Raw genomic sequence first — 27522 nt, 5'->3', positions numbered from 1 at the left:
TATGTGGCGGCTACGGACACTCTGTTATCCTTGATACAATATCCGATGTTCCAGGCAAAAAGTACTGTACCACTATTCCTGATAGAACCTAAGGGAACTACGACATTTCTGGTAACAGGAGTTACATAGACATCTACACAGATAATTCCAAACTAAACGACCACGTGCCCTAGACCACCGACAGCCTAAAGAGAATGTATTTCCGAACACAAAAACCGCCCTCGACTCTCACAGATCTTTCAACGACATGGCTGATCAGTTCAAAATTCACCTGTTCTAGGTGCCGGGCCACAGAGATATCCCATTGGAATTTCAGGGATACTGGAATCTGTGAATATGCCTCTAGCGACATGTGAGCTAAGTTTTTAGGATCAGGCCCGAAGGACAACGAGTGATAGATGGTGACAAAGAGAGAGCTGTGAGCATTCCAAAACTATGTGGCCTTATCTAGACTCCGCTTTGCTGTCATTGGGTAGAACAGACGTCTCAGTCATTGTGTCTGCCATGACAGGTCACTGTCTAATTGGAAAACATGCTGACAAACCGAAGGTTGCCAGCAACTACTTTTGCAGAAGCTGTGAAGACATCGAAGAAGAAGAGGATCACAATGGACCAAAACGTCTAAATGCTCTATTGCACGGCATGTAGTTGGCTTGTGACATGTCAAATTTAGCACATGTTGAGTTGTACATGTCGTGTGGTACAAACGAAACTAACATATGAAAATCACCCAACACATACCACCACCAATGCGCAATTAGTTCCAGATTAATGTTTTGCTTGCTAGCATGTTTCGCTTTGTGCTTTCGGTGATGCTGCTTGGTGGTGGCCATGGCGAAACAATTAAAGGTGGTGACATTTGTACAACAACCACAAATCATATGGAGCAATCCGCCATTTTGCCATCAAGCATATCGACGGTTTGTACGCACACGTGTGCATACATGAGCAGAGAATATGCGAGAAAGAAGATGACAACAAAGACAATGCAAACAAATATCTGACATCTTAATACCGTCAAACCTGCCCGGCGGTTTACAGCTGTTCCCGTGAAACCACCTTGTAAAATCCGCCTTGGGTGGTGGCGTGAAAGTAAATACGGAAGTGCATGAATTTGGCTTCACATGTCACCAGAATGTTAGTGGTTGACGTAAAGTAAGTCGCGAAATGACACTATAACCCCGTTTAAACCCCGTTTTTTTTTTTTTTTTTTTTTTTATTTATTTCATTTCATGCAATGCGAAGCCATCAGGCCTATAAATAATCACACTATGCATAAGACGTACTTTTTCTAACATAAGTTAAAAAACTACTACACTGCTCTTTAAATCCGTATCTATTGGCTCGATCATCTGTTTTTCCTTTATAAAATTAGCTGACGAGAGCTTACATCCAGATTCAATGAGCAGTGTAAATTGGGGTTTTACACTGCTCTTTAAATTCGGCTATTATTTTGTTTTTCTACAGCATAATCGATGTATGTTTAAGCCATAATTTTAAATTGTAAGTGATTGTAAACTTTTCTATGTTCAAAACATTCACTTTGTGGGAACCCCCTTTCCCTAGAGTTTTTATTTTCCTATGTTCCTTTTTGCGTGATTACTTTTTTTCGATAAAAGAAAGGAAAAAAAAATTGCTGATTTCATTCAATAGGACATTTCCTCATTACTTATGAAAAAATTTTCACAAAAGTATTATGTTATCATTGAGATTTTTGTAGTGTTTCAAAATAGTAACCGTGAAAAACATGTGTTTTCACCTGTGAAAAACGATCATAGTGCCAGCCATTACTTAAAAAAAAATCTTCATAAAAGTATTATGTTTTCATTGAGATTTTTGTAGTGTTGTGTAATGTAATGTGTGTTTTCAACTGTGGAAAACGAATATAGTACCAGCCTTTAAACGTCATAAAACAATATATTTTCCATTTAAATATCAAGCTTTAACCGGACGAACCATAACTAAGTTTTCAGTTTCATAATTATAATACCGTTACACAATGCATTCCGATAATCAATATATCTATACCTGGGAACGTAGACGATTCGGACGCCAATGTATGTTCAGCGACCGCAACCAATTGATGGCGAGCATTAATCCCAGTAGAAATCAACGCTACAACTATATCCTTCGTAATCCCGTTTATCAAAGCACTCAATTGGCTCCACAACAGGCATTGAGTGAAATGAAAACTGAAAATGTCACCTTGGCTGAGCATGGTTTGTATCACTATGAAGGTGGTTGGCCTAAGGATGTTAATATTAACGATGAAGAGGCCACTTTGAGATATCGTAAGAAAATCGAACGTGATGACAATTGGGGTGAACAAGTTTTGGATCTTATCTCCAGCGCCGTTGGTGTGACCGAAGAGAACAATGCCCTTAATATTTATGAGGATTTCTTTCTTGACTTGCCGTCAGAGTTGGGCGAAGACATTAAGAGGCGCTTTGAATCAAGGCAAAAGAATATTTTCCACGATCCTGAATTGAATCGCCGACCCATATCTGTTATCGATTGGACGCCCAATAAAGTGGGAAGTTTTATGGTAGTGCACTCTAATAGTTCACTAAAACGTGGGCACTCTTTATTGAAAAGTACCAAGAAAGAGAAGCCCAAGCAAGTATTGATGGCTCATCATTTGGCAAAAAACGAAACCCCCAGAGATTCTAATGATTTTTATATATGGAATGTGGAGAATCCTCTCAAACCATTGATTGTTTTTAGTAGTGATGAAAAAGTTCTCAAAACTTTTTATTGCCGAGCAGATGAGACTTGGATTGCAGGTGGCTTGCAGTCGGGCAAAATTTCTCTATGGAATTGTCGACAAGCTGGGCAGCCCATTGACACTTGTCCCCTGGAAGCAGCTCATCGAGAGCCAGTCTCAGCATTATGCTGGGTGCACTCGAAAACAAATACGGAATTCTACACGGGATCATATGATGGCTCAATAAAATATTGGGATGGTCGAGATTTAAAAGCTCCCAAGCAACTGTTTTTGCTTGACCCCGTTATGAACGATGATCAGTTGCGGGATCGGTCCCATGGTGTTACAGTTTTAGAATTTGAATACACCATACCAATACGTTACATCATTGGCAGCGACATGGGAAGCATTTTCATAGGCAATCGCAGAGGAATGACTCCTATGACAACATTTGGGGCTGGAAATTATCGTCTATTTCATGGACCTATTCGAACCATAGAACGTAATCGTTTCTTGGTGAAGAATTTTCTAATAACGGGGGATTGGTGTGCTAAAATGTGGACTGAGGAATGCAAAGGATCGCCTTCAACATTTTCGTTTAAGAAAAAATATCAGATATTATGTGGCACTTGGAGTACAAGACGCTGCTCTCTATTTGTAACTGGCGATAGCGAAGGTGAATTGGATTTTTGGGATTTATTACTGCATCAGAGAAAGCCAATTTTTTCCCTGAAATTCCCGGTTTCGATTTTATATGCTAAATTTCGTCCAGATGGAGAGTATTTGGCAGTTTGTTTGGCCAATGGGGATACACAAATACTAGAATTGGATCCTGCTATGAAACGCAGCGCTGGCCAAGATAAGGCATTGATTGTGGCGGTAAGTAACGAGATGAAAGGAGAATCGAATTTCAAGGCATACCCTTCAGTTTTCGATGGATTTCTCATATCTTTCAATCCCTCGATTTTAGTTCATGAGACAACAGAACATGTACATATAAGTAATATTAACAATACTTACATCGGTGACAATGGTACACATATGTATATCCACTTTTCAATAGCATGACAGCCGGTTGTACGTACCGGATTGACCCGATGAAGTCCTTCATCGGCCGACTCAGTGTACAACACACTGCTATAACAACAACAACAACAACAACACTGTTCAATATAGATTTGAAAGTTTTAATAACCAACATTCCTTGTTTTCTTGGGCTTGTCCTTTCATTGTTTGCGATCTGAAAAACGTAAAAGTAACCTTGAAAAATCTAAAGTAAAAATTTCTAATCGTATCGGAATCTGTTAGCCATGAAAGAAGGGCAGTGGCATATGAAATGCTCCAACGTCTCGTCATCTTCCCCACACTATCTGTTCAGATTTCCACTTAGTTACTCAGGTTTTGCTTTTACCGAGTTTAGTCGCCTGCCTCTCGTTGCCCTTACACCACCATTCCACCACTTTCTTAATTGCAAGGATCTCCGCTTGATACACGCTACAGTGGTCGGGTAATCTTCTCGATATGACCAGTCCTAATTCTTCAGAGTACACCCAAAGACCTCCTTATTATATAGTATGAAACCATCCTTATAAAAGTCTATGTAACTTCTATTCTCAGGAATATCGGTTATGTCAAAACAGTGGTACAGTTCTTTTTATCGCAAAGCGGATCAGGCAATGTACAATCCACACTGCCTGGAACATCGGACATTGTCCGTAGGTGACACATCGCAGTAGCGCAGCAATTTGTCTAGTCACAATGTCCAAAGGCATGAGTTATAGCATTAAATTCAGATAAGATACCTTACGCCTATAGAGGGCGCAATTTTCATCCAATTAGGCAAACATTTTGTACAATGATTTCTCTTATGACTTCCAACCAGAGAGCTGCAACGTGTATGATTGTGTAGCAAAGTTTTTGAGAATTTTACAAGATGGTCTGCTTTGATTTCTCTCATGACTTCCATCCAGAGAGCTGCAACGTGTATGGTTGTGTAGCAAAGTTTTTGGGAATTTTACAAAATGGTCAGCTTTGTCTTCTTTTTTAGTAAAAGTCGCACCAAAAAGGTTCATACGTGTGTGAAACTGCTGTTTCTTGCTTGCGGTTGATGTTTACATTTGCAATTTTAAATAAAAAATACTCGTTTAATCTAAAGAGGGTGAGAAATAGAAGAGAGGGTTTGTGCTTGGTCTTTCCAATACCGCAAAAAAACAATTCGGGATGACGAGTGACAAAGTTTAAAGACACAACATGTTTGAATTGCTTACGTTTTTCGTTTTTCTTTTTATTCCAACTTTCGGTTGCAAAGAAACAAAGCACAATACGAAAAAATGTTCGAACGAATGCCCGAATCAAAACAGAAAAACCCGAAAATGTTGCAACCTTCAGATGATCAACCCTCAACCCTAGGCTTGATCATCTGTTTTGAAAAACGAGTAAAATCAATCATGTGCACAAGTGAAACCCGTCTATTCAACTCCCTCAAAACGCAACGAATACGTGATTAAAAAACGAATTAATTGAAGCACTAGGTTCCCATCGAACAACTCACATGCTTAGCTTGGTTACACCCAGAGAAAAGCTGACACCAAACGTGCTTATTTCAGTACCATACGGTATCGATAGTAAAGCAACACCGTATGGTACAAAACCAATACCGGATGGTATGGATGAAACATAAAAGAATTATTACCGTTTGGTACTAGCCTTACCACCGAACTGGTATTGGTTTTAGCACCAGACCGTTATTAATTATCCCACCCCCTAATGAGCAAAAAAAAAACCATTCAAAATAACTTTAATAACTAATCTTATATCGATTATTTATGTAAATAATTACAAAATGTAAAGTTACACCGTGACCAAGCTCAATTCTTCGTATACAGCAATTGATTCCATATCCATTGATTCCCTGAAGTGGTTTTCATATGAATACACCAACACAGCATTGTTTTCCACACAATGGACTATCATGATGTATAATGTCCTTAGAATTTGATTTTTACAGCTTTCGAGTAATTGAACCGGGTTTTCGCACTCAAATTGTATTAGAACATATTATTTATTTCTTCAACAAATATTTTACAATTGCGACAATATTTTAAGTACAAAGCTCAACAACACTTCTGGCGCGATGACTAGAATAAAAATGGGACACCATCAATTCTTAATGTTCTGTTAAGTTCAATATCTTTATTTATATTGATCTTATCTATAGTTACAATCTAGTTGTTTATGAGATCTGATTGCATTACAGAGTGTTTCACATACACATACAACATCTCCCTCATTACGACAATAATAAAAGAAATTAAATAAGTCAATTAATAAAGTTAATCTTACTTAACAAAATTAATTCAATAAGGTAAATACTGTATATAAAGATTCATTGATATAGAATACATTTACTGTAATTACATTAACCAAGTAAATTACAAATTGAGCCTTGCAGGCTGTCAAATAGTCCTGCCACTTCTAGCCATGTAACTATCTACCTCGTTCCTTGTACATGTACCTTCATCAACCTCTTCTCTGTCTCAATCCAAAACATCATTTCCATTTCTAATTGAATTCTCGGGTATTTTTCTTATATGATCTTGATTCCTTCTGTAAAGAGAACCATTGTTATCCAATATTACAAATGATCTAGGTTCTTTTCAAACGTCTACAATTTTTCCGGGATACCAACAACTATTCGGTGTCTATTTAAACAAAACGCGTTCTCCCTCCACCACGGGTTTCAGGACTCTAACCTTCTTATTGTAATGTTCGGAACTTCTCTTCAAATTAATATTGATATCATTCTTGTACTTATGCAAATCTACTAACTTCGGTCGAAAATTCTCGAGAAGCGATCTTGACATGAGCAACTCAGATGGACTAGGCAAATTCCCCTTATGCGTAGTCCTATAGTGAAGTAACGCAATATATGGATCCGAACCGCTTTCAAAACACTTGACAAGTAATTTCTTGACCGTCTGAATCGACCTCTCAGCTAAACCATTCGATCTCGGAAGATACGGACTCGATGTCCGATGCTCAATACCCCAATCATCAAAACTTCTCAAATTCCATAGAATTGAAAGGAGGCCTATTATCGGAAACAAATGTATTCGGTATACTGTGCCTTGACTTAAGTTTAGCTAAGTACAAGTTCAATGTATTACGAAAAATAATCTACGACCAACAAATATTTCTTGCCATTCAAATCAAACAAGTCGCTACCCACCTTAAACCAGGGTATATCCACTATCTCGTGCGACAATAACTCCGAATGTGTATTGCAGTTCTGGTACCTAAGACACGATTCACAATTAGAAACAATATTATCGATATCATTGTAGATATTAGGCCAATATACAGACTGGCGAGCTAAATTTTTGCATCTAAGAACTCCTAAATGCCCTTCATGAATCTTCTTCAAAATTATCTGCCTTAAACTACTTGGGATCATGGTCCTATTATCTTTCAACAAAACTCCATTCAAAATCTCTCGTCCTTAATCTTGAAATATAGAGAAACACCAGACTCTACAGACTTCTTACTCCCCGGCCAGCCATTCTGAACATATCGAAATGTCTTCGAAAAAACTTCTTCTTTCAATGTATGTTCCCTTATCATACGAACTTCCATATGGGATGAAATAAAATTACAATGTAGTCTTGAATTTTATTTCCTCTTCAAATTCTCAAACTTCATCTCATGCGCAGGTGACCAATGCCACAGAATGTCATTCTTCAATAACTACCCCAACTTCTCGTTCTTCTTGGACGAATTCTCTATAAAAGATCCTAAATAATTCACCGTTCCCAAAATTGCTGCAAATCCTTGGCTTCGTTCGGACGGGGCGTCTCCAAAATCGATATAATCTTCTCATTATCCGGCCGAACCCCAGACCCATCAGACGGCCGAATATGACCTAAAAATGTTATCTCCCTCTTGAAAAAGGATAAAGAGGTTTTAAAATCACCTTATTCAAATGCCTCGGGTCTAAACAAAGTCTAATGTCACTGTTCGTTTTTGTCCATGACTATCGAATTCACCCCCTGAGTTGGCTCACTGACAAGTAAATTCACTTTCAAATCTATCATTCGATTCAATTTTCTTTTCTAACCGTCATATAATTTAAAGGGAATTTTACGGGGTGGTTCCACAACGGGAATGGCATCCTCTTTAATCCTTAAATCGCACTCATTTTGCAATAAACTAAAACCACTAAGTACATTTGAATATTTCTCAATTATGTTCTCAGCAGATATATTCTTCACTCTACTTATCGATCTCATCTTAATAGCACTTTCAATACCAATAATATTCTTGAAATTAAAATTAACTACAAAAAATTTCATGATATAAAGCCTCTTGTTACAGAAAACATTCAATATCACTGTTCCCAACATTCAATATCACTGTACCACATTTGATTTTTATACCCTCCACCATAGTATGGGGGTATACTAATTTCGTCATTCTGTTTGTAACACCTTGAAATATGCGTCTAAGATCCCATAAAGTACATACTATATTCTTGGTCGTCATGTCCGTCCGTCTGTCTGTCGAAAGCACGCTAACTTTCGAAGGAGTAAAGCTAGCCGCTTGAAATTTTGCACAAATACTTTTTATTAGTGTAGGTCAGTTGGTATTGCAAATGGGCCAAATCGGTCCGTGTTTTGATATAGCTGCCATATAAACCGATTTTGGGTCTTGATTTCTTGAGCCTCTAGAGGGCGCAATTCTTATCCGATTTTACTGAAATTTTGCACGTAGTGTTTTGGTACCACTTCCAACAACTACGAATAGTATGGTTAAAATCGGTCCACGTTTTGATATAGCTGCCATATAAAGCGATATTGGGTCTTGACTTCTAGAGGGCGCAATTCTTACCCGATTTTATTGAAATTTTGCACGTAGTGTTTTGATGGCACTTCCAATAACTACGCTAAGTATGGTTTAAATCGGTCTTTGTTTTAATAAAGCTGCCATATAAACCGATCTTGGGTCTTGACTTCTTGAGCCTCTAGAGGGCGGAATTGTCACCCGATTTGGCAGTTCTTGTTCAATATTCTATTGAAAAAATTATATGTGGCCGACAAATCGTTTGTTCGATTCAAAATTTATTAACGTAATGACATAAAACAAAATGTAATTTTCTATTACATAAAATACAAATTCAAAAGTATAGTAATGAAATTTAACAAGTGAATGATAACAAAGTTTATTTCAATACTCCTCCTCATTCACTTTAAATTACATTTTTCGCAGAGAGCAATATGTTTAGATGCTGTTAGTGGTTTGGTTAATATATCAGCTACCATCTCCTCCGTTGGACAATATATGCATGTTATTATTCCTTTCTTTACTAAGTCTTTTGTTAATTTATATTTTGTATCCATGTGCTTAGTACGAAAAGAAAACTTGTCGTCATTTACCAGACGTAAACAGCTTTGATTGTCATTGTAAATTACAGTTGGTTCGTTGGTAGGATGATGTATTTCTTCCAACAATTGCCTTAACCACTTTGCTTCTTTAGCCGCTTCTGATAAAGAAATGTACTCAGCCTCGCATGTTGAAGATGCTACAAGTGTTTGTTTCTGACAAGACCATCCAATTGTACCTCCATTATAAAGAAAAATTCTTCCGCTATTGGATTTTCTTTCAGTTCTTTCTTCTGCCCAATTTGCATCAGCATATCCAACGAGACTTTGTTCATTTTCTTCGTTGCTTAATTTTAACTTTATTTCTGATGTAGACTTAAGATACTTCAAAACTCTTTTACACTGAGACCAATCTTCCATTGTTGGTTTAGAAACCTTTTGAGCCAAGATACTTACAGAAGCTGAAATATCCTTGTATTTGTTGATATGTATAAAAAGTGTCCAATGATTTTCCGATACTTTGTATTTGACTCAAGAAATTTTGATCCTTCTGCTTTCCCGTAACTAACATCCATTGGCATTCTTACAGGCTTTGAATTCTGCATACCATATTCATTTACAATTCTTTCTATGTACGATGACTGACATAGCTGAAAGTTTCCTTTAACATCTTTAGAAATTTCAATTCCCAGATAATGTTTAATTTCACCCAAGTTTGTGATAGTGAAATTCTTAGACAACGCATTTTCGACATACATAATTTGTTTTGATGTGCGACATGCCACAATGATATCGTCGACATATACAAGAATATAGCTCAACGTTCCACATATATTTCCCCGGTAGAAACATACATCATTTACGCATTGTTTAAATCCCAATTTTTCAAGAGCTTCATGTAGAACCATATTCCAAGACCTAGCAGCCTGTTTCAGTCCATAAATACTTTTCTTTAGCAAACAAACCTGCTCATTGTCCTCTTGAAACCCTGGAGGTTGTTTCATATAAATGGTTTCAGAGAGCTTTCCATTTAAAAATGCAGTCTTCACATCAAAATGATTAACAGTCATTTTTTCCTTACCAGCAATTGACAGCAGGATTCGAAACGAGGTATGTGTCGCAACAGGTGCAAAAACTTCGTCATAATCGACACCGAATTTCTGTGAAAACCCTTGAGCGACTAGTCGTGCCTTGAATCTATTTATTTGACCATTAGCATCGCGTTTCACTTTAAATACCCATTTACTTCCAATTGCTGTTCTTCCTTCTGGAAGTGAAACGAGGTTCCAAGTCTGATTTGATTGAAGAGATTCTAACTCGTCTTGCATAGCTTCCATCCACTGTACACTTTCTGCACTGCTAATAGCTTCTTCATATGATTTCGGCTCTTTAATCTCATTTGCTGTCCATATTTCATCAATGAGTCTCCTTGCCGCAATGCCTTTAGTAGATCTGTTTGAAGTTCTAATCTCATTTTGCTGGTCAGAAATATTTACATCTTGTATTGAGCTGCTGTCCTCAGTTGGAATATTGATTGCATTTTCATCTGTATCATTTTCTTGTGCATCAATTTCTTCTGTTACGTTTTCTTCTGGTATCTCCTCCTCAATCAATAATCCATTATCTCTCGGATTTAATGAAATTGAGACATCATCATCTTTATTCTTTATAACATCTGTGAATATCACATCACGACTAATACAGACTTTCTTAGTATCCTGATTGTAGCAGCGAAAAGCCTTAGACTTCTCATCATAACCCAGAAACAACATTTCATGTGCTTTGTCATCTAGCTTACGTCTTTTTTCAGATGGAATGTGTACCAAACATCTTGAACCAAAAATGTGAAATTTCTCTAGACTTGGTTTGACTCCAAACCACAACTCGTATGGAGTAGAATTGGTCGTTCTGGTTAAAACTCTATTCTGTATGAAATTGGCGGTTGAAACTGCTTCTCCCCAAAACATGTGCGGTAAATTTGCATCTATTAACATACATCTTGCCATTTCAATCAAAGTTCTGTTCTTTCTTTCTTTCAATTGGCTTTCAATGCCTTCAAACTTTAGAAAATCCTCAAATGCTTTTCCCGTGTACTCTCCACCCCTATCGGATCGAATTTTCTTTGGAATGTGTCCGAATTTAGTGCGGCACAATGTAACAAAATCCTTAAATGTCTGTAACACCTCAGATTTTTGCGATAACAATCTTATTATGGTAAAACCTGAGAAATCGTCTATAAATGTTACCATGAACCTTTTTCCAGACGGTGTAGTTGTTTGCATTGGCCCACATACGTCACTATGGATTAATTCTAAAGGAGCTGTAGATTTTGTCATTGACTGCTTTGGAAATGACATTCGAGTCATTTTACCCTTAACGCAAGATTCGCAAATTTCCTTTATTCCGCAGTCAACTATTTTCAAATTTTGAACCATGTTTTCTTTGCACATTTTCCGAATCGCTTCAGGATCACGATGTCCTAGCTTCCGATGCCATTGGTGAATGCAATTTTCATTATGTTGCAATACCGCATTAACAAAAACTGGTTGCCGTAAAATATACATTCCACTGTCAATATCTGCCATTCCGATATTTTTGTTACCAAAATTTATGTAACAATTGCTGTCTTTAAATGATACGTTATATCCTGATTTTGTTAGCTGTCTGACTGAAAGAATGTTACCAACCAAACACGGAGCATACAATACTTCATTCAACTTCAATGTATGTTGGTCACCAAATTCATTGCATACAACAATCTCACCTGAACCAATGCCTTCAATAGCCACAGTCTGTCCATTTGCCAGTTCAATCGAGCTTTTGTAGCTTTCATTAAATTTCTTGAAAAAATTTCTTTCACTTACTGTATGTCGTGTAGCACCGGAATCGACAAGCCAAGAAAACTTCTTATTCTTGCAAAAATTGAACAAAAAATCTTCGCTCTTTGATGACTTGTTTACCTTTTCTTCAACCGAATTGACTTTATTAGCATTCTTTCCGGGATTTTGCTTACTTTTCCAGTTTTTATACTTGATGCAGGTCTTCTTTTGATGTCCTGACTTTTTACAGAAATAGCATACACTACTATTACCGGTCACTGCTTTCAAAACTGAATCACTTCCCTCATTGGTTGCGTGATGCCGTCTTTCGTATTCTGCAATAACTCTTTGTTGCACTAAAGCGAATGTTATCTCTTCTTCCTTGCGGGATTCAAGAGATGTAATAAGAGTGTCATATCCTTCGGGTAAGCTACTTAAAAGCATAGCAGCACTCCACTTATCCGACAAACTTTCTTCGCCAACATCCCGTAGTTTCGTAAATAAATCGTTCATTGCATTTATGTGAGCAACTGCATCACCTCCTTCTTGAAGTTTTAAACTACATATGGACCTCATCAAGTATACCTTATTTGTAAGTGTGTTTTTCTCATGATATTCTTTGAGTGCGTTCCAGGTGTCCTTAGCGGTCTTTGCATTTCGGATGTGTCCCAACTGGTCGTCCATTACAAGCAATCCAATCGTTCCTCGGGCTTCATCATCCTTTATGTCCCATTCTTCGATTTCCGACTTATTGGTAATTTCATTGTTCTGTCCAATTTTCGGCGGAGGACGAGATCCTTCAATGACACGCTTCCACAAATTATTCTTACGCAATAGCAATTCCATCTTGAATTTCCAGTTAGCATAATTTTCATTGCTTAGCTTCGCAAATTTAGGTTTTGCATCCGACATTTTAGATTTTATTTTTTTTTTTTTTTTTTTTTTCTTTTCTTTCCTTAGCGAATTCTTTAGCGTATCCTTATTGAATTCCTTTATTTAGTCCTTATTGTTTCTTTATTGCAATCCTTTTTTTTATTTTCACAAAGGCCCATAACCTATTGAAAAAATTATATGTGGCCGACAAATCGTTTGTTCGATTCAAAATTTATTAACGTAATGACATAAAACAAAATGTAATTTTCTATTACATAAAATACAAATTCAAAAGTATAGTAATGAAATTTAACAAGTGAATGATAACAAAGTTTATTTCAATATATTCTTTGTCTAAAAAGAGATGCCGCGCATAGAACTCGACAAATGCGTTCAATGGTGGAGGGTATATAAGATTCGGCCCGGCCGAACTTAGCACGCTCTTGCTTGTTTTGGTTTCTTTGGCGAGAATGCTGCCATCTTCATATAAAAATGAATATGGCACCAACCAATTTATCATTTGCTTATATCCATGTGTACACACAAATGTGAGTGTTTGGATCGTAATGAAATTCATGTATGTGTTGTAATTTCAACCAAAACCCACCCCATCGTTATTAATAAATAATGAAACACAAAACAATTTAAAAAGAGACAAATTCAGCTTTTATTTTTAAAAATAATTAGATTTTGTAGTATTTTCATTGTTATAAGTTAAATAAGCGCAACTTTCCAAAGGCCTTTGTCAGCATCTTCCACTTTTATCCAAATAATGTTGTTGTAATTGCAGACCAAAAGCACAACACATTCTTTCACAAATCTTTTTATTTCGTACAGATTGATTGAGTTGTTTGTTGTGAAAGAAATATTTATTTTTCTTTCGGGTATATTTGTTTATATTTAAAAAATACTTTCTTATTTATGCCTCCGGAGGCCACCGTAGCGCAGAGGTTAGCATATGACGCTGAACGCCTGTGTCGAATCCTGGCGAGACCATCAGAAAAATTTTCAGCGGTGGCTGAAATTGGAACTCCATATAAAAAAACAAATTTTTCTGTTTGTGTTTTTATATGGAGTTTTAACGCGAAAACCGAATATAGTAACGGCCTTAAATCTTCATTCTTAATTGTGTCCTCGTTCACATCGAACGAACTAAATATTTCCAGTGCTAGGCATCCTAAATGATGAAGTAGAAGAACCATATTTCTTCGATCTGATTGAGACTCCAAATTGGACGCGCACAAAAACAGTTTAAATTGTATCGACCGCAGCTTCCATTCTCTAGCCAAACTAGGTGACTTTAAGTTTATTGGCTGCAAAGTGGCAAAAAATTGTGCGTCAGCCTTTTTGTTTTCGTCTGCCACAGACGTCTTGTTTCAACGAGACTTATTTTTCTCTAACCAAACACGATAATATATGTATATCACTTTCGTTTTTATTTAACTTATTCCCCTGACACCATGGTGTGTTAAGTTCAATATCTTTATTTATATTGATCTTATTCTATAGTTACAATCTAGTTGTTTATGAGATCTGATTGCATTACGGAGTGTCTCACATATACATACAACACTTAATAGCCTCATTTGTCTGGTATTGAATTGATACCAAATGGTATTACAAATCTTTGCCTATGTCGCGAACAAAATAATACCAGGCGCTATTGGCAAAGTACCGTTAATTTTTCTATCAGTGTTGGAGCCTGTGAAAGCTCGTGCTTGATATGATTTTTCTGTTTGTTGTATTTGATTTTTCAAAGTGTAAATGAACAAGTCTAATTGAAATCAAGCTACAACATAAATTGCCCTTCGCTTCAGTATATTAACAAAGATTTAGAAAACAAAAAAAAATTTAATTTCATTTGGTTTCATGGCAAGTGATTGGTAAAGAAGGCAGACGTTAGATATATTTTTATTATACGAATTAAATTGTTATTTTTTAACACAAATTGTGAGTATCTATTTGCGCTATCTGTTGTGTCCTTCTTCACACATATTTAATGCGAAGAATTGCGAATGAGCCAGATATTTGTCTAGTTTCTGTCGCATACAGACACATAGGGGCGTGGGTAGACAAAAAAATCAAGAAAAATAGAAAGTATGGTTTTTATTTATCTCTTGATAAAATAGCTTTTTAAATAATAATTGTTTAGAAAAAACAAGATTCTTTAAAGGGCGCTGAAATAGTGTAGAGCAGAAAAAATTAGGATGTGAACAAATGTAAAAGATACATTCCAAACGAAATAAGAAGGTAGACGTGGCATTTGTAAATATTATTCAAATATGTTGTTATCCCTATAGAGACTATATTGGTTTGGAAAACGACGCTGATGAAGGAAGATAACAAATGCCATATTCCCTTCATATGGATCTAGATTTAGTGGCATTGTGCGCAAAATGCTAAGATTGATATTTACTACGATTCACTTTAATACGTATATGTAAATTATTTTGTTCATTATACTTTTTACAGATGGTATTTATGACAATGAAGAGAGACTCATAAAGGAAAGGCAATTTTTTCTTTCTTTTAGAAAAAATAAATATTTAAAGCAATATATACAATTTTTTCCGCATTTTAATCCAATAAAATTAAAAAGTTTTTTTTTTAAGCAAAAAATAACAATTATTGGTAAAAATTTTATTTGAGAGAGGGGACAACTTTCAAATAAATTGGTTTATTGAGTTAATAAACGCTTTAATTGCAATCTGAGCTTGTCAAAAGTCCAAATTACAAAATTATAAATTCGTTTATACATAGGTCCGATTTCATCAAATTTTTTAACCGAATGTACAAATTTCTTAATTGAACCATTTTTTAATTTTTTTCTGTGCTTCTTTAGAATGTTCACGCTGGTGGACCACTCGCCACTATTTATTTTATTACCTAACACCAAATCAATTATCTTATGGTCTTTTTGATAATGGAATGTCACGCCTAAACAATTTCGCTTAACATAATTGTTCGTCCACATGTCGTTGGTGACTTATGAACTCAAACAAAGAAAACAGAAAAACTGACAAGTGTTTGTTGTTATTTTAAGTGCACGTGCACCGAGTTGGATGAATGTGCATTGAACAATCAATTGTTCCGAAAAAACTCGAATGGAAACAAATAGTTCATTCAATTCAAGATAGCTTGCTTTATCATCCCTCGTTAAGACTGGTACTAGGAGTATATTCGTTTTTCGCCAAATCCTTATTCAGATAATAGATTTTGAAACATTAAAAACTTGCTGATTTCATTCAGTAGGACATTCTATCATTACTTTTGAAAAATGTTTCATTAAAATATTATGTTATCATTGAGATATTTGTAGCGTTTTAAAAAAAGTAACCGTGAAACACATGTGTTTTCACCTGTGGAAAACGAATATAGAACCAGTCTTTACTGAATGAAACGAGCGATTACGAACATTCGTGTTTGATTACTAATGGAGTGATTCGAACTGAATGTTCGGTTCGTATAAGTACGAAAGCAATCGCTCTCCGCTCATCCACCCCAACAAAAGCATCAACATAAATCGAGTCGCTGAACAAATCAATACCATGTTTAATCGTTCAAATAAAGGTCTACATATATTTTTTCTGTGTAGTGTGATAACACAAATGATGAATGGTTTGTAAATTGGCAATTTTGACATATGTACATACATAATGAAATACCAACGATACATAAAAACATGACATGTATAAGACAAGAACATATAACACGAACAGACCATGTACTTTTCCAGTAAAAATTTGCAGGAGAGTAAGAGCCATTTTAGTCTCTTTAAAAAAATTGCAAGCAAAAGTATGCGAACGACTTCCAGTGAAAATTTGCAGAAAAACAGCTGATTTTTGTTTTGATTTGTTTTTTATTTGCTTGTTTAGAAAAACAATTGTTTTAAATTAAAAAAATGCTGGCGATACTTGTGAGGTATTTTCCTTAGATAAAAGTCAATTTATTGACCCGTGATCTCCAAGCCGAAACTACGAATGTCGTCCGTGACGCCAAGTCGTGGCGCTGATTCCAGACGGGATCTCTACACTGATGCTGAAGAATATGGATCTGCCTGGAATCGAGTACCATGCAACTGTCCTCAGCCTGTCTGAACACTATTATAGTACCCGATGTTTGGAAGATGGGCAGTGTGATCCCACTACTGAAACTTGGAAAGGACACGAGCAAGGGGTAGTTGTACAGGCCGATCTCCCTTATCTTACGAGGTACTACTGCTGCCGATCCTCTCGTTGGACAATTTCCATCCGAGCATCAGCATGAATTACGAAGGCTGCATAGGACTACAACTGGTTTGCACGCCATCACCGTACACAAAAGTAGAAACAACGTTCTCAAGTCCCTTATCGGCAGCACTTGTTGTACTGACAAAGAAACCTTGAACTAACCATTTAATGCTTCTGGATATTGTGGATATGTGGCTATATGGCGGCTACGGACACTTTGTTTAACTGCCCATCCAGACCCACTCAATGCCATGGCAGCATCTTCCCTACTTAATAAATTGAAAGGAACGATGTTGGTTTCATCGTAGTTCACCGATGAGGATGATTCCATCGAAACACTTAAGAAACCGATAATAGCAATTTTCTTGGTGTCTGAAAGGACACAATGTTTTAATTTTTCAAGATTTTCAAATAATTCTGCAAATTTTGCACTTACCTTCTAATGTATAACAACCCACTTGAGATAAAATTACACCATTTGCCCAATTTTTTTATACCTAAACTCTGGCTGCTGCTTTGAATCTTCACTAAAGTAAATAAAAATGAAACAAATTTAATAATTACCAAAAAACAATATTTATATTTTTTACTTATCCATTTTGGTGTTAGCCTTTTTGATCCATTTTGGTGTTAGCTTTTGTATTTTCATGTAACAGCTGCTTTTCATAAAACAGCTGACCTTCACAAAACATCTGTTAAAATCTGCAAATTTCTGCTGGCAAAAAAAGTCACAGTAGAAATTTCTGTTGGCAAAAAAGTGGTAGTAGAAATTTGCAGGTTCTCTATTTTGAACTTTCAAAATTTGCATATTTTCACATGCATGCATGTTTACTATTGTATTTCTATTCCTTTTCGCCAACCGTTTTTTTTTTCCACAAGGACCAGACTGGCCTCCGAGTGAACTCACCTAAACCATTTACGACTTACTTAATGGGTTTGGCTGCAGGTAAGGTAAAACAAAGTGTTTTGGGTTACTGTTTCAATTTTTTTCCGATATTTCGGTTGACTTTGTCTAACCGTTTTCATAGGCTGTTTTTAACAAGATACAAAACAATAAACAATTAAGTAAAATAAATCACAATGAAATTGACAAAACTGACCTGCAGCCGAAATCATTAAGTCATAAAAATACCAAAAGGTCAACTATACGCCAAGAAATGAAAAATTAAATGGAAGGCACGCCGTAAAAACGAAAAAACGCAACATGACAATTTAAAAAAATATTAAACACAAGTATAATAATCACATATATTTTACCACCAAACAATACTCCAAATACCAAAAACAAACGGCCAACTTAAAACATCAGTAACATCTTCTTATAAATAAAATTCAATTGTGTTTGTTTGTTCCGTATAGACTCAAAAACGGCTATACCGACTACCTTGAAATTTTCACAGATTGTGTAGGTTGGTCTGAAAGGAAACATATATAATTTTTCGATATTGGGAGGGGGCGGAACCTCCCCCTTACCCCAAAAGCACTACCCAAAAATGAAAGTGGACCGATCGGGACAATATGGGATTCAAAAGAAAGGTATTCAAGAGTAGAGTACGAATTTCATAGTAAAAGTTGGGTCCAAGTACATGGGGGGCCGCCCAAGCCCCAAAAACCCTTAAAATAGGTTTATTTGACGATCATGACAATATGGGACTCAAATGAAAGGTATTCGGGATTAGATTACGAATATGGTCAGGAAGTAGGAATAGGCTTTATAATTTATTGATAACGGAAGGGGGCGGACCCTCTACCGTTACCCCCAAAATTCCACCCAAAATCTCAAAAGCGGACCGAGGATGACAATATGGTATCAAATGAAAAGTATGGGGGAGTAGATAACGAATATGGCATACAAATTCATGTCGAAGTATAGGGGATCCCCCCACAAAAACGCCCAAAATGGGTACATTAGCCAATCACGGATATATGGGACTTTGTTTGTTTTTTCCGTATAGACTGAAAAACGGCAGAACCGACTTTCTCAAAATTTTGGCATATTGTGTAGGTTGGTCTCGAAGGAAACATAGGCTATATAATTTTTCGGTATCGGAAGGGGGACGGACCCTTCCCCTTATGCCCAAACCCCAACCCAAAATCAAAAGTGGACGCATCAGGACAATAAAGGTATCAAATGAAAGGTATTGGAGAGTATAATAAGAATATGGTATTAAAATTTGAGTCTAAATACCCATCGGGCCGCCCCAACCCCAAAACTCCCCCAGACAGACATATTAGACGTTCATTTCGATAAGGGGCTTAAATGAAAGGTATTCGGGAGTAGATTTAGAATCTTTCATACAAAATCGAACTATAGGGGTTCACGTCACCCCTCAAAAACCCCATTAGACCCATTATGACTATATGAACCGATTTTCTTATCCGAAAGTGGTCCGATGGGCACAATAAGGGTATCAAGGGTATTGGAAACCAGAAAACGAATATGGTATTAAAATTTGGGTCCAAGTACCCAGCGGCGTTTCCGTTCGTTACATGGTTAACGAACAGACTCGCTCTGGAATTTTTTGCGTTTTATTTTTGCCCTTAACGGATGGTCAATTCAGAACTGAAATAAAACACAGCAAATGTGTGATAGCAGCTGTACACGCGATCATATGTGGATACCCTGCAAACATTTTTCTTAATTTTGGAAGAGTGTTCGTCCCCCCGAGTATAATACAAAATTCTGGAGATTTTTTCGCTATTGTTCATCCGCCTGAGTCGCGAAACACTTCTACGATATCAAGTCGCGACGATTCTCGTACAACCCATTGCGTCATAATCGTCCGTAGGACTCGTGAAACAATCTTCTAGTTTATCATTAGACAATCCTTTGCATTTGCAACTCTTCGCGACGATTCTCTTACAACCCATTGCCCTATAATCTTCCGTAAGACTCGTGAAACACTCTTCACCCTTCTCCGCTGGCTCTGGACCCTGGACCATAGTTCTGTTCGGTTTGCCAGAACCGCCTTCATCATCGGTCGGTGAGGTGTGATCGGTGCATGGAGTGGGTAAATTTCCGATCTTACTCTGGCCTTACATCACTACGGGAGTATTGTCATACTGAATTTGTTGCAAGGTGCGGTGCGAACATAAACAGCAGTGGGTCACAAGCGTCGTCGTCGTCGCCTTTTGCGTCCTCGTCATCGGACTATGTGACCCCCGACATCTCCCATGCGGCAATATACGCAACAGCAGCATCCCAGCCCCAATATTGCCAGGCCAATGCCGGGAAGTGTATCATTTTTACAACTGAATAACAACGGTTTCCGTGGCAAGATCGACGAGATTGTGGATTTTATGAGTCGGAAGAACATATTGGTCGCAGCGATCCAGGAGAAAAAGATGACCAACACCTACAGTTTGCACAGTTGTCACGGATGCTATGTGCTACGTAAGGATCGCTTAAAGAATGGAGGTGGGGGATTGGCCTTCGTGAAACACCATTCCGTGCAATATAGACCCATCTCGCCTGCGCCTGGCGCTAGTGCTATACAACGGGTACATTCTGCAGATTTCCTGAGAGACGTATCATGGCAACCCGTCATCTCTTTGGGATCAGACCACCTCCCCATAATTCTCACCATCGACCGACCAACCGACTTCATAACCTCTGAGAGACGGACGTTTATCAATTAGAAAAAGCCGAATGGGCTGGCTTCACAGAGTTCAACAATCGCAGCTTCAATGAACCGGCAACCCCCTCGGATGTGCTAGTTGCCGAGAGAAAATTCCGAGACATCATTAAAGCAGCAGCCGCTCGCTTTATACTAGCCGGTCGAATACCCCAAGTGCGGCTCAATTTCCCGGCGCAGGCAGAGTTACTCGTAGACGAGTGCGATGGGATTCGTTGTACGAACCCCAGAATCAGTGAGCTGAATCTGGAAATAAACAAGGTAGTCAACGAACATAGGGGGAATTTGTGGCTAGAACACTTGAAGCAATGTAACTCAGTCACTTTTGGCGACGTAACCGTGACTAATCTGAAGAGATGCGCCAGGTTGTTCAACCGTTAATTTATTGTGCATCACGAGAGTGACAGGGCAACGAGAAGAGCTATTCGTCGTATCCGTGGTCTCTGAGCCGATGGACAGCAATCATAATTTACACTCAACAGAATCAAGCTGACGAAAGACAGAACACAACAAACTGCTACAACAACAACAACCAAAGGGGCGATCCATTTCGTGTACGGAAGTTTTAGCTACCCATCGTGACGATTATTACCCAACCCATTACGTTATAACCGTCCAGAAGATTTGTTAGTAATCATCTGAGTTAACTTATCGCGATTGTTTTTATTTTCAAGTCTGGTGCGTTTAGGACTTGTATTGAATTATTTTTTTCGATGTTTTGTATTAAGTGGACAACTTCCACAACACCAAACAAATTCTGACTTGGCTTATATGACGAACGATTGGTACTTATATGACGAGTAATACAAACATTTATTGAGTTTTTCTTTCTTGTTACGGTTTTGATGAACAACTAAACTTGATATGTATTTTTAGATCTTCTAAGCGATGACACAACTCGTCACGACGGGGGAATCGTCTACGACTCTTAGAGGAGCTTATCCGCGATTGTAACCTTCATCTAGAAGATTCGAGAAAAATTGTTTGGCGATCAAAAATGTTTGCAGGGTAGGCGTGCAGGATCACTGCACATTCATATGGACGTGTCGGTTGGCCGCTTTCTTAATATTTGGGCTGTTTTATTTACTAATCTAGCGGATTGTATTCGATGCCTTGTATTTAAAGGTTGGCAACACTAACACATATCCGAAATAATCAAATATCAACAAAACAAAGAAAGGTCATTCTGGTATGTTCTGTGATTCACTTTCACTTTTTCTCTCAAATCAAATTGTTATTAACTGTCTTCGGGAACTCAAAAATGTGTGAAAATTTGCACATATTTTTACTGGAAGTCGTTCGCGTACTTTATTTGCCAGCAGAAGAGAGCGCGAGAGAGAGTAAATTTTGACAGTTAGAAAATAGAGAGCCTGCAAACCTCTACTGGAACTTTTTTTGCCAGCAGAAATTTGCAACTTTGAACAGATGTTTTGTAAAGGTCAGCTGTTTTATGAAAAGCATCCGTTACAAGAAAATACAAAAACTAACGCCAAAATGGATCAATAAGGCAGAGGTAAGTAAAAAATAAAAATATTGTTAATTGGTTATTATTAAATTTGTTTCATTTTTATTTACTTTTAATGAAGATTCAAGACTAGTGTTCAGGTACAGAAAACTAAACAAATGAAGTTGTATTACCTCAAGCCGGTTGTTCTACAATATATAAGAAGGCAAGCGCGAAATTTGTAAATCTGGTCCAGAGAAATTCATAATTTATGTTTGTTCACCCACCAATGAGAGCTAAATTAAAAGTTGAGTGAAAAACGTGTACCAGCACTTCCTTTCATAAACGAGACACCAAATGGAGAAAGAGAAGCCGAATCAATTATAGAAACAACAAAATACGCATGTGAAAATTGTGATGGTGAAAATATCAAATCTTCCAAGCAGTTGATTAGTTATTGCCTCGAAAACAACTACAAAGAACCGTAAAACCGTTCTTGTACCATGAACCAAGCCGCTTTGTGAGCATTATCAAACTTAAAACCTAGTACTAACTTCATTCCTAGTGAAAATGCGTATTAAATTATTACGAAACCCTACAGAGTCCTTTCTTTGTCAGAACACAAACAAAAGTATAACAACAACACACAACAAAGACAACAGTGTTGAAGCTGAGTTGATTCGGCCCATTTCGTGAGCATTTAATTGCATTTGCAATTAAAATTGTGCGTAAATTATCCTGATGCAGCGACATGTCACTACTATTTTGCCCATAGTACTCAGTACCACTTGTACGGAATGTATTATCTTCTACAAAATTTTTTTCTATTGCGTTTTGACAGTTGTTCGTGTGAAAAGTCGCGAAGTCTTTATTTGTTGCTACTTTTTTTCTCGCTAGGGTATTTAAATGGGCCAAACTGGCCACCGAGGGAATTCACCGTTTTGGGGGGCTCCTATTCAACCTAAACTTACGCCGATGTTAACTGATGATGTAGTATTAATTAGGGTCATTCTGCATAATCTTACTAGCTCTGCAGGTTATATCATAACTCTTGAGTCTTACTTAGGTTAGGTTGAAAGGAGGGTGCAGATATTAATCCGCTCCATGCCACTATGGACATACACCTAAGCCAGTAATCGGCTTGTTGTGCGCTCTAAAAACTATAAAGTAACCTCTAAAAAAATTTTAAGTTAGGAATTCCGTGCTGCTTACAAAATCCTTAGCCTCTAGCTTTGATCCATCCGTGTAACATGATCATCCAGATGACACTACTAGGGTTCCGTCAATTCAAGACTGTGCCGATGGCAGCAGTGCCTCGCACTCGATTTCAAGGTTCATCTCAGGTATCCGATCGGAAACCTCTTTCCCCCCTTCCAGGTTTCCTATCGTCGTCTCGATTATGCTGCGATGGTATAAGCGGCTCCCATCCTTAATCCATTCTCCCATAGCCTTAAGTCTCATAGCCACAGTGGCTGCCTCACACTTAATCTGTATGCCAATGGGTCGGATATCTAGAAGTGCCCTAGTGGGTCCTCATTGCTCCGCCTATGTCAAGACAACATGTTCTTGAACCTGTTATATGGTCCTTATGTTGCACTTTTTCTCCATAGCAGTCCACCAAACTACTGAGGCGTAAGTAAGTATTGGTATAATCACGCTCCTGTAGAGCCAGTAGACTATCCTCGGATTCAGTCCCCATTTCGAGCCTACGGCCCGTCTACATAGTGCCCAACATCTGTGAACCTTCTCAGTACGCTCCTGAATGTGACAATTCCAATTCAGTTTCCTGTCCAAGATCACACCTAAGTATTTGAACTTGTCAGATATCGAAATCGTCTCATTGAGGAAACGTGGTGCGTTAAATTGGCCCACCTTCGTCTTCCTCGAGAACAGGCATATTTCAGTCTTCTCTGAGTTAACATTGAAACACCTGGGTCTAGCCCAGTCATATGCCATATGCAAAACCCTTTCGGCCTTTCTGCATAGCTCGTTCGGATCCTTACCCATTTTAAGTATTATAACATCGTCTACGTAGCAGACGGGCTCAAATCCCTCCTCAGTCAGTAACCGTAATAGGCCATTTATGGTGGTCACCCATAGAAGTGGCGATAAAATGCCCCCTGTGGCGTGGCTTGTGCCACTGGGACAATTTATCCACCTGTTCCTTAGCATATGGTTTATCGAGTCTCTAAGGACCGGGTCCACCCGGTACTCGTCTAAGGATTGGATCAGTGAGTCGGTCCGCATATTGTTAAAAGCCCCCTCGATTTCAATGCATTCCGCCAGGATGTTCTTTCTGGCATCGAAGGATTCTTCTATTTTATGCACAACCTCGTGCATAAAATAGAAGACCTTCCCTTGACATAGGCATGCTGCCTGTATTTGAGCAGTTCGCTGGATGCCCTACTCTTTATCATGGTATCCACAATACGTTCCACGGTTTTGAGTAGAGAGAACGTAAGGCGTATGGGTCTGTAGACCTTTGGTTTCGCATAACTTGCCTCGCCGGGCTTGGGTATAAACACCACCCTTTCCTCCTGCCAGGCTATCGGAGTATATGCAAGTCCTAGGCACGCTGTGAAAATATTGGCCAGATGAGGCGCCAGATAGTCTGCCTTTTTCTGTAGTAAAGCCGAAAATATTCCATCAGGTCCACTTAAATGGTTTGAAGCTCCTCAAGGATTCCTTCACCATAAATTCCGTAATTATAAGCCTTCGATCAAGGTCATTATTCCAAAATTCCGGTGTCTCCGTGAGTCCCGTCGCATCCTGTGGAAATGGGTTCTCATCAAAAGCCTCAACAAGCCCTCCGTTGTCTCTGCTCTTACTCCCATGTCGTCTACTAAAGTTTCAGTTTGGACATGGTTTTTTGAGAGACATTTTTATCTTGGCGGCGTCATTAAAGCTATCGACCTGTTCGCAGAAAAGGTTCCAGGAGGCACGTTTTGCCGCTCTGGTAATCTTATTATATTCCTTAAGCCGTGTGTAATACACATTCCAATACACTTCCGCTTTTTTACTACGTGGCACATTTCCAATATTGCGAATCTCTTCCAGGGTTTTTTTTGGGCTGATTTTCTTTTCCGAAGAGGACAACTATCTTCGAAGAACAACACCAGTGCAGTCGTAATCCTGTTGACATTTTCGTCAATGTCCTCTATGCTTGTTCAATCTAAATTATCCTGCCCAAGTCTTCTTCTGAGTAGCCTTCCGAATTTTGTCCAGTTGGTTTTTAACTTATTCCGGAAGCTTATCGGATTCGGCGTTGGCCGTGCTATTCTTAACCTAATCTAGTGATAGTCAGAGAGAGAGTGTTCCATGGAGACCCTCTAATCCTGAACCTCATCGATTAGATTTTCCGAACATATCATCACATCTATTACCTCCTCCCTAATCCTATTAACAAAGGGAGCGGTGTTACCAATATTAAGTGTTATTAGGACGTTAGTATTCAAGAACTCTGCCGGGGCTTGACCCCGCTTATTAGTGTTAGTGTACTACCACACGAAATGTGGTGAGAGTTCGCATTGCACCCTTTTAGTACCTCGTTTCCTGTTTGTTTTGCTCTCCTCACCAGCCGTTGCAGCTCCGACGTGGGTGGCGGTGTCAGAGAGTCGAAAGGCAGATACAGTGATGCCAGGTATGTTCCACCGTCTCCCTGTCTCACCACTGTTGCATCCGACGTTGACCACTATGTGGATAATATATAAAACGCAGGTCTTCGGCCGAGTACCAGTGTTAGCATAAAATAATTGGTAGATGATATAGTTCAGTCCAGAAACTTTGTTCCGGGTCGTCCATGGCTCCTGAATCAAGGCAATATGAATCTTGCCCTTGCTGATTTTCACCATCATAGCGTGTGTATCAGTCTCGCTCTGGTGGAGGTTTATCTGGATAACCTCAATCCAGTAAATAGGCAACTTGGGAGTAGGTGATGATCTTATCGGGGAATATCCATCTTTTTCACCAAGTCGAGCTTTATGCCCTCCCTGGCAGCGTGGATACCTGTGACGAGCTGGTTGACGGTATCAATATATTCCGCCGACGCAAAACGCAGCGTAAAGATGTCCCCTCTATACTCGCAGCTCATCATTTGTATGGATGGACTCCCAACAGAGTTGCACACATGTTCGAAAATGCGATCGTGACCCGATCCTCCACTTGGGACCGATGATCTGGTGGTGGTGGAATCATACCGGATGCACAACCGATATTGATGTCGACATAAGTCAGCTCATCTCTGTTGTACTTCCTTGCCACTCTAGCGTAAGAGGGCGGCTCCTGAGTCTTACTTATGACTTATACATTTTTTTTACAATACCACTTAATAAATATAAAGCAACCCCATGTCAGCCGATTGTACATAACGAAAGAGTCCTTCATCTGCATATATATATGTATATATTTCTGACGGTCTCGCCTGGCGTTCAGCGTCATAGGCGGACATGCTAACTTCTGCGCTACGGTATATATATGTGTCTGTGAAGTATAAGTATATATATAAGTGAAGTGGTCCATCTTGGCATCGAGAGCCAAATATCTGCTTTTCTGACTTTAGTTCTTCTAAACCAGCTTTTCTATAAGATATCCAATGCTGCTTCCATCTAGTAAACTAAACATTTTGAACCTTTTCAGATGTTTGACCGCGAACAACTGCGATGTAAGCTCTTGGATCGTCGTGTTGAAATTTTAAAACTAAAACATCGCGTCATTGAAGACGAACTAGAAATCAATACTTTTCATGAGGAACAACCAACCATACAAGCAACGCTAGATCCCAATTATCCAGATGACTATATACAAATCATCACTGCCGACATTGAATTTCGGAATGTTCTCAATAATTTTCATGATCAAGTTTTCAAGGTGAACAGGAAACGTCAAGTTCGTGACTTTGTTATACAAACAACAAATTTTGAAACTGAACAAATAAACAAACAAATAATGGAAATTACATTTTAAAATAACTCTATATCGGGTAGTTAAACTTTATTTAAAATAAAAAAATAAATTTGTTATGTTTAGAAAATAGCTATATTATTTGCCAATTCGTCCAAATCAATTGGTCTCATGTCAATGATTACAACAGTCAGTTTGCGTCTCAAGGTATTGGGCTTCTTTATCAAGAGCTTTGCCTCAAAATGTTTAAGGAGAAATCGCCACTTCAAGCTCTCCAGCTCCTGATCGTTATATTGCAGAAAGCGCTCGCAGGATATATCCAAAATTCTGCCGGCAATGGCATCAGACAAACGAGCCTCCAACAAGGTGCCGGTGTTATCAGTGAAATGTAGATTTATATTGAAATATAAGTCAAATTTATCACCCGTATAACCGAAGGAGAACGAAAGGTGGCATTGCTCGTTGTCACATAAGGATTTTGATTGGCTAATCATACGATTGCAGGCTTTGCTATAAGATAGAAAAGTCATTGATTAGTAATGGGA

The 27522-nt window shown here is 38.1% G+C and overlaps 2 protein-coding genes and 1 long non-coding RNA gene across 3 annotated transcripts in view; 1 reads left to right on the top strand and 2 right to left on the bottom strand.

Moving 5' to 3' along the window:
* The first annotated feature begins 1891 nt into the window (after nucleotides 1-1891).
* LOC106082948 (dynein intermediate chain 3, ciliary) lies at nucleotides 1892-27109 on the top strand. Its single transcript, XM_013245716.2, has 2 exons — nucleotides 1892-3583; nucleotides 26714-27109. The coding sequence occupies exons 1-2, from the start codon at nucleotides 2000-2002 to the stop codon at nucleotides 27038-27040; spliced, it is 1911 nt and encodes a 636-aa protein (XP_013101170.2). The 5' UTR covers nucleotides 1892-1999; the 3' UTR covers nucleotides 27041-27109.
* Nucleotides 16617-17716, bottom strand: LOC106082950 (uncharacterized). Its single transcript, XR_001220577.2, has 3 exons — nucleotides 17590-17716; nucleotides 17436-17526; nucleotides 16617-17371 (listed from the first exon to the last, which is right to left on the bottom strand). It is a non-coding gene; the product is annotated as an uncharacterized LOC106082950 (long non-coding RNA).
* The window catches only part of LOC106082949 (protein hold'em), a 93523-nt gene continuing 93030 nt past the window's right edge, over nucleotides 27030-27522 (bottom strand). Inside the window, exon 4 of the mRNA XM_059362420.1 lies at nucleotides 27030-27487. Within this exon, the coding sequence (XP_059218403.1) occupies nucleotides 27100-27487 (388 nt within the window). The 3' untranslated portion in view covers nucleotides 27030-27099. The remainder of the gene's footprint in view (nucleotides 27488-27522) is intronic.

This window comes from Stomoxys calcitrans, chromosome 1, assembly GCF_963082655.1.
Source record: "Stomoxys calcitrans chromosome 1, idStoCalc2.1, whole genome shotgun sequence".
In the NCBI taxonomy this organism is placed as follows: Eukaryota; Metazoa; Arthropoda; class Insecta; order Diptera; family Muscidae; genus Stomoxys; species Stomoxys calcitrans.
The sequence above is the reverse complement of the archived record's forward strand: the minus strand, read 5'-3'. Positions and strand labels throughout refer to the sequence as shown.

Bases quoted from the DNA above. Each gene is read 5' to 3' on its own strand.
- LOC106082948 (XM_013245716.2), top strand. From the start codon at position 2,000: ATGCATTCCGATAATCAATATATCTATACCTGGGAACGTAGACGATTC. The intron at 3,584-26,713 runs GTAAGTAACGAG...GAACCTTTTCAG, and splicing joins ATAAGGCATTGATTGTGGCG to ATGTTTGACCGCGAACAACT.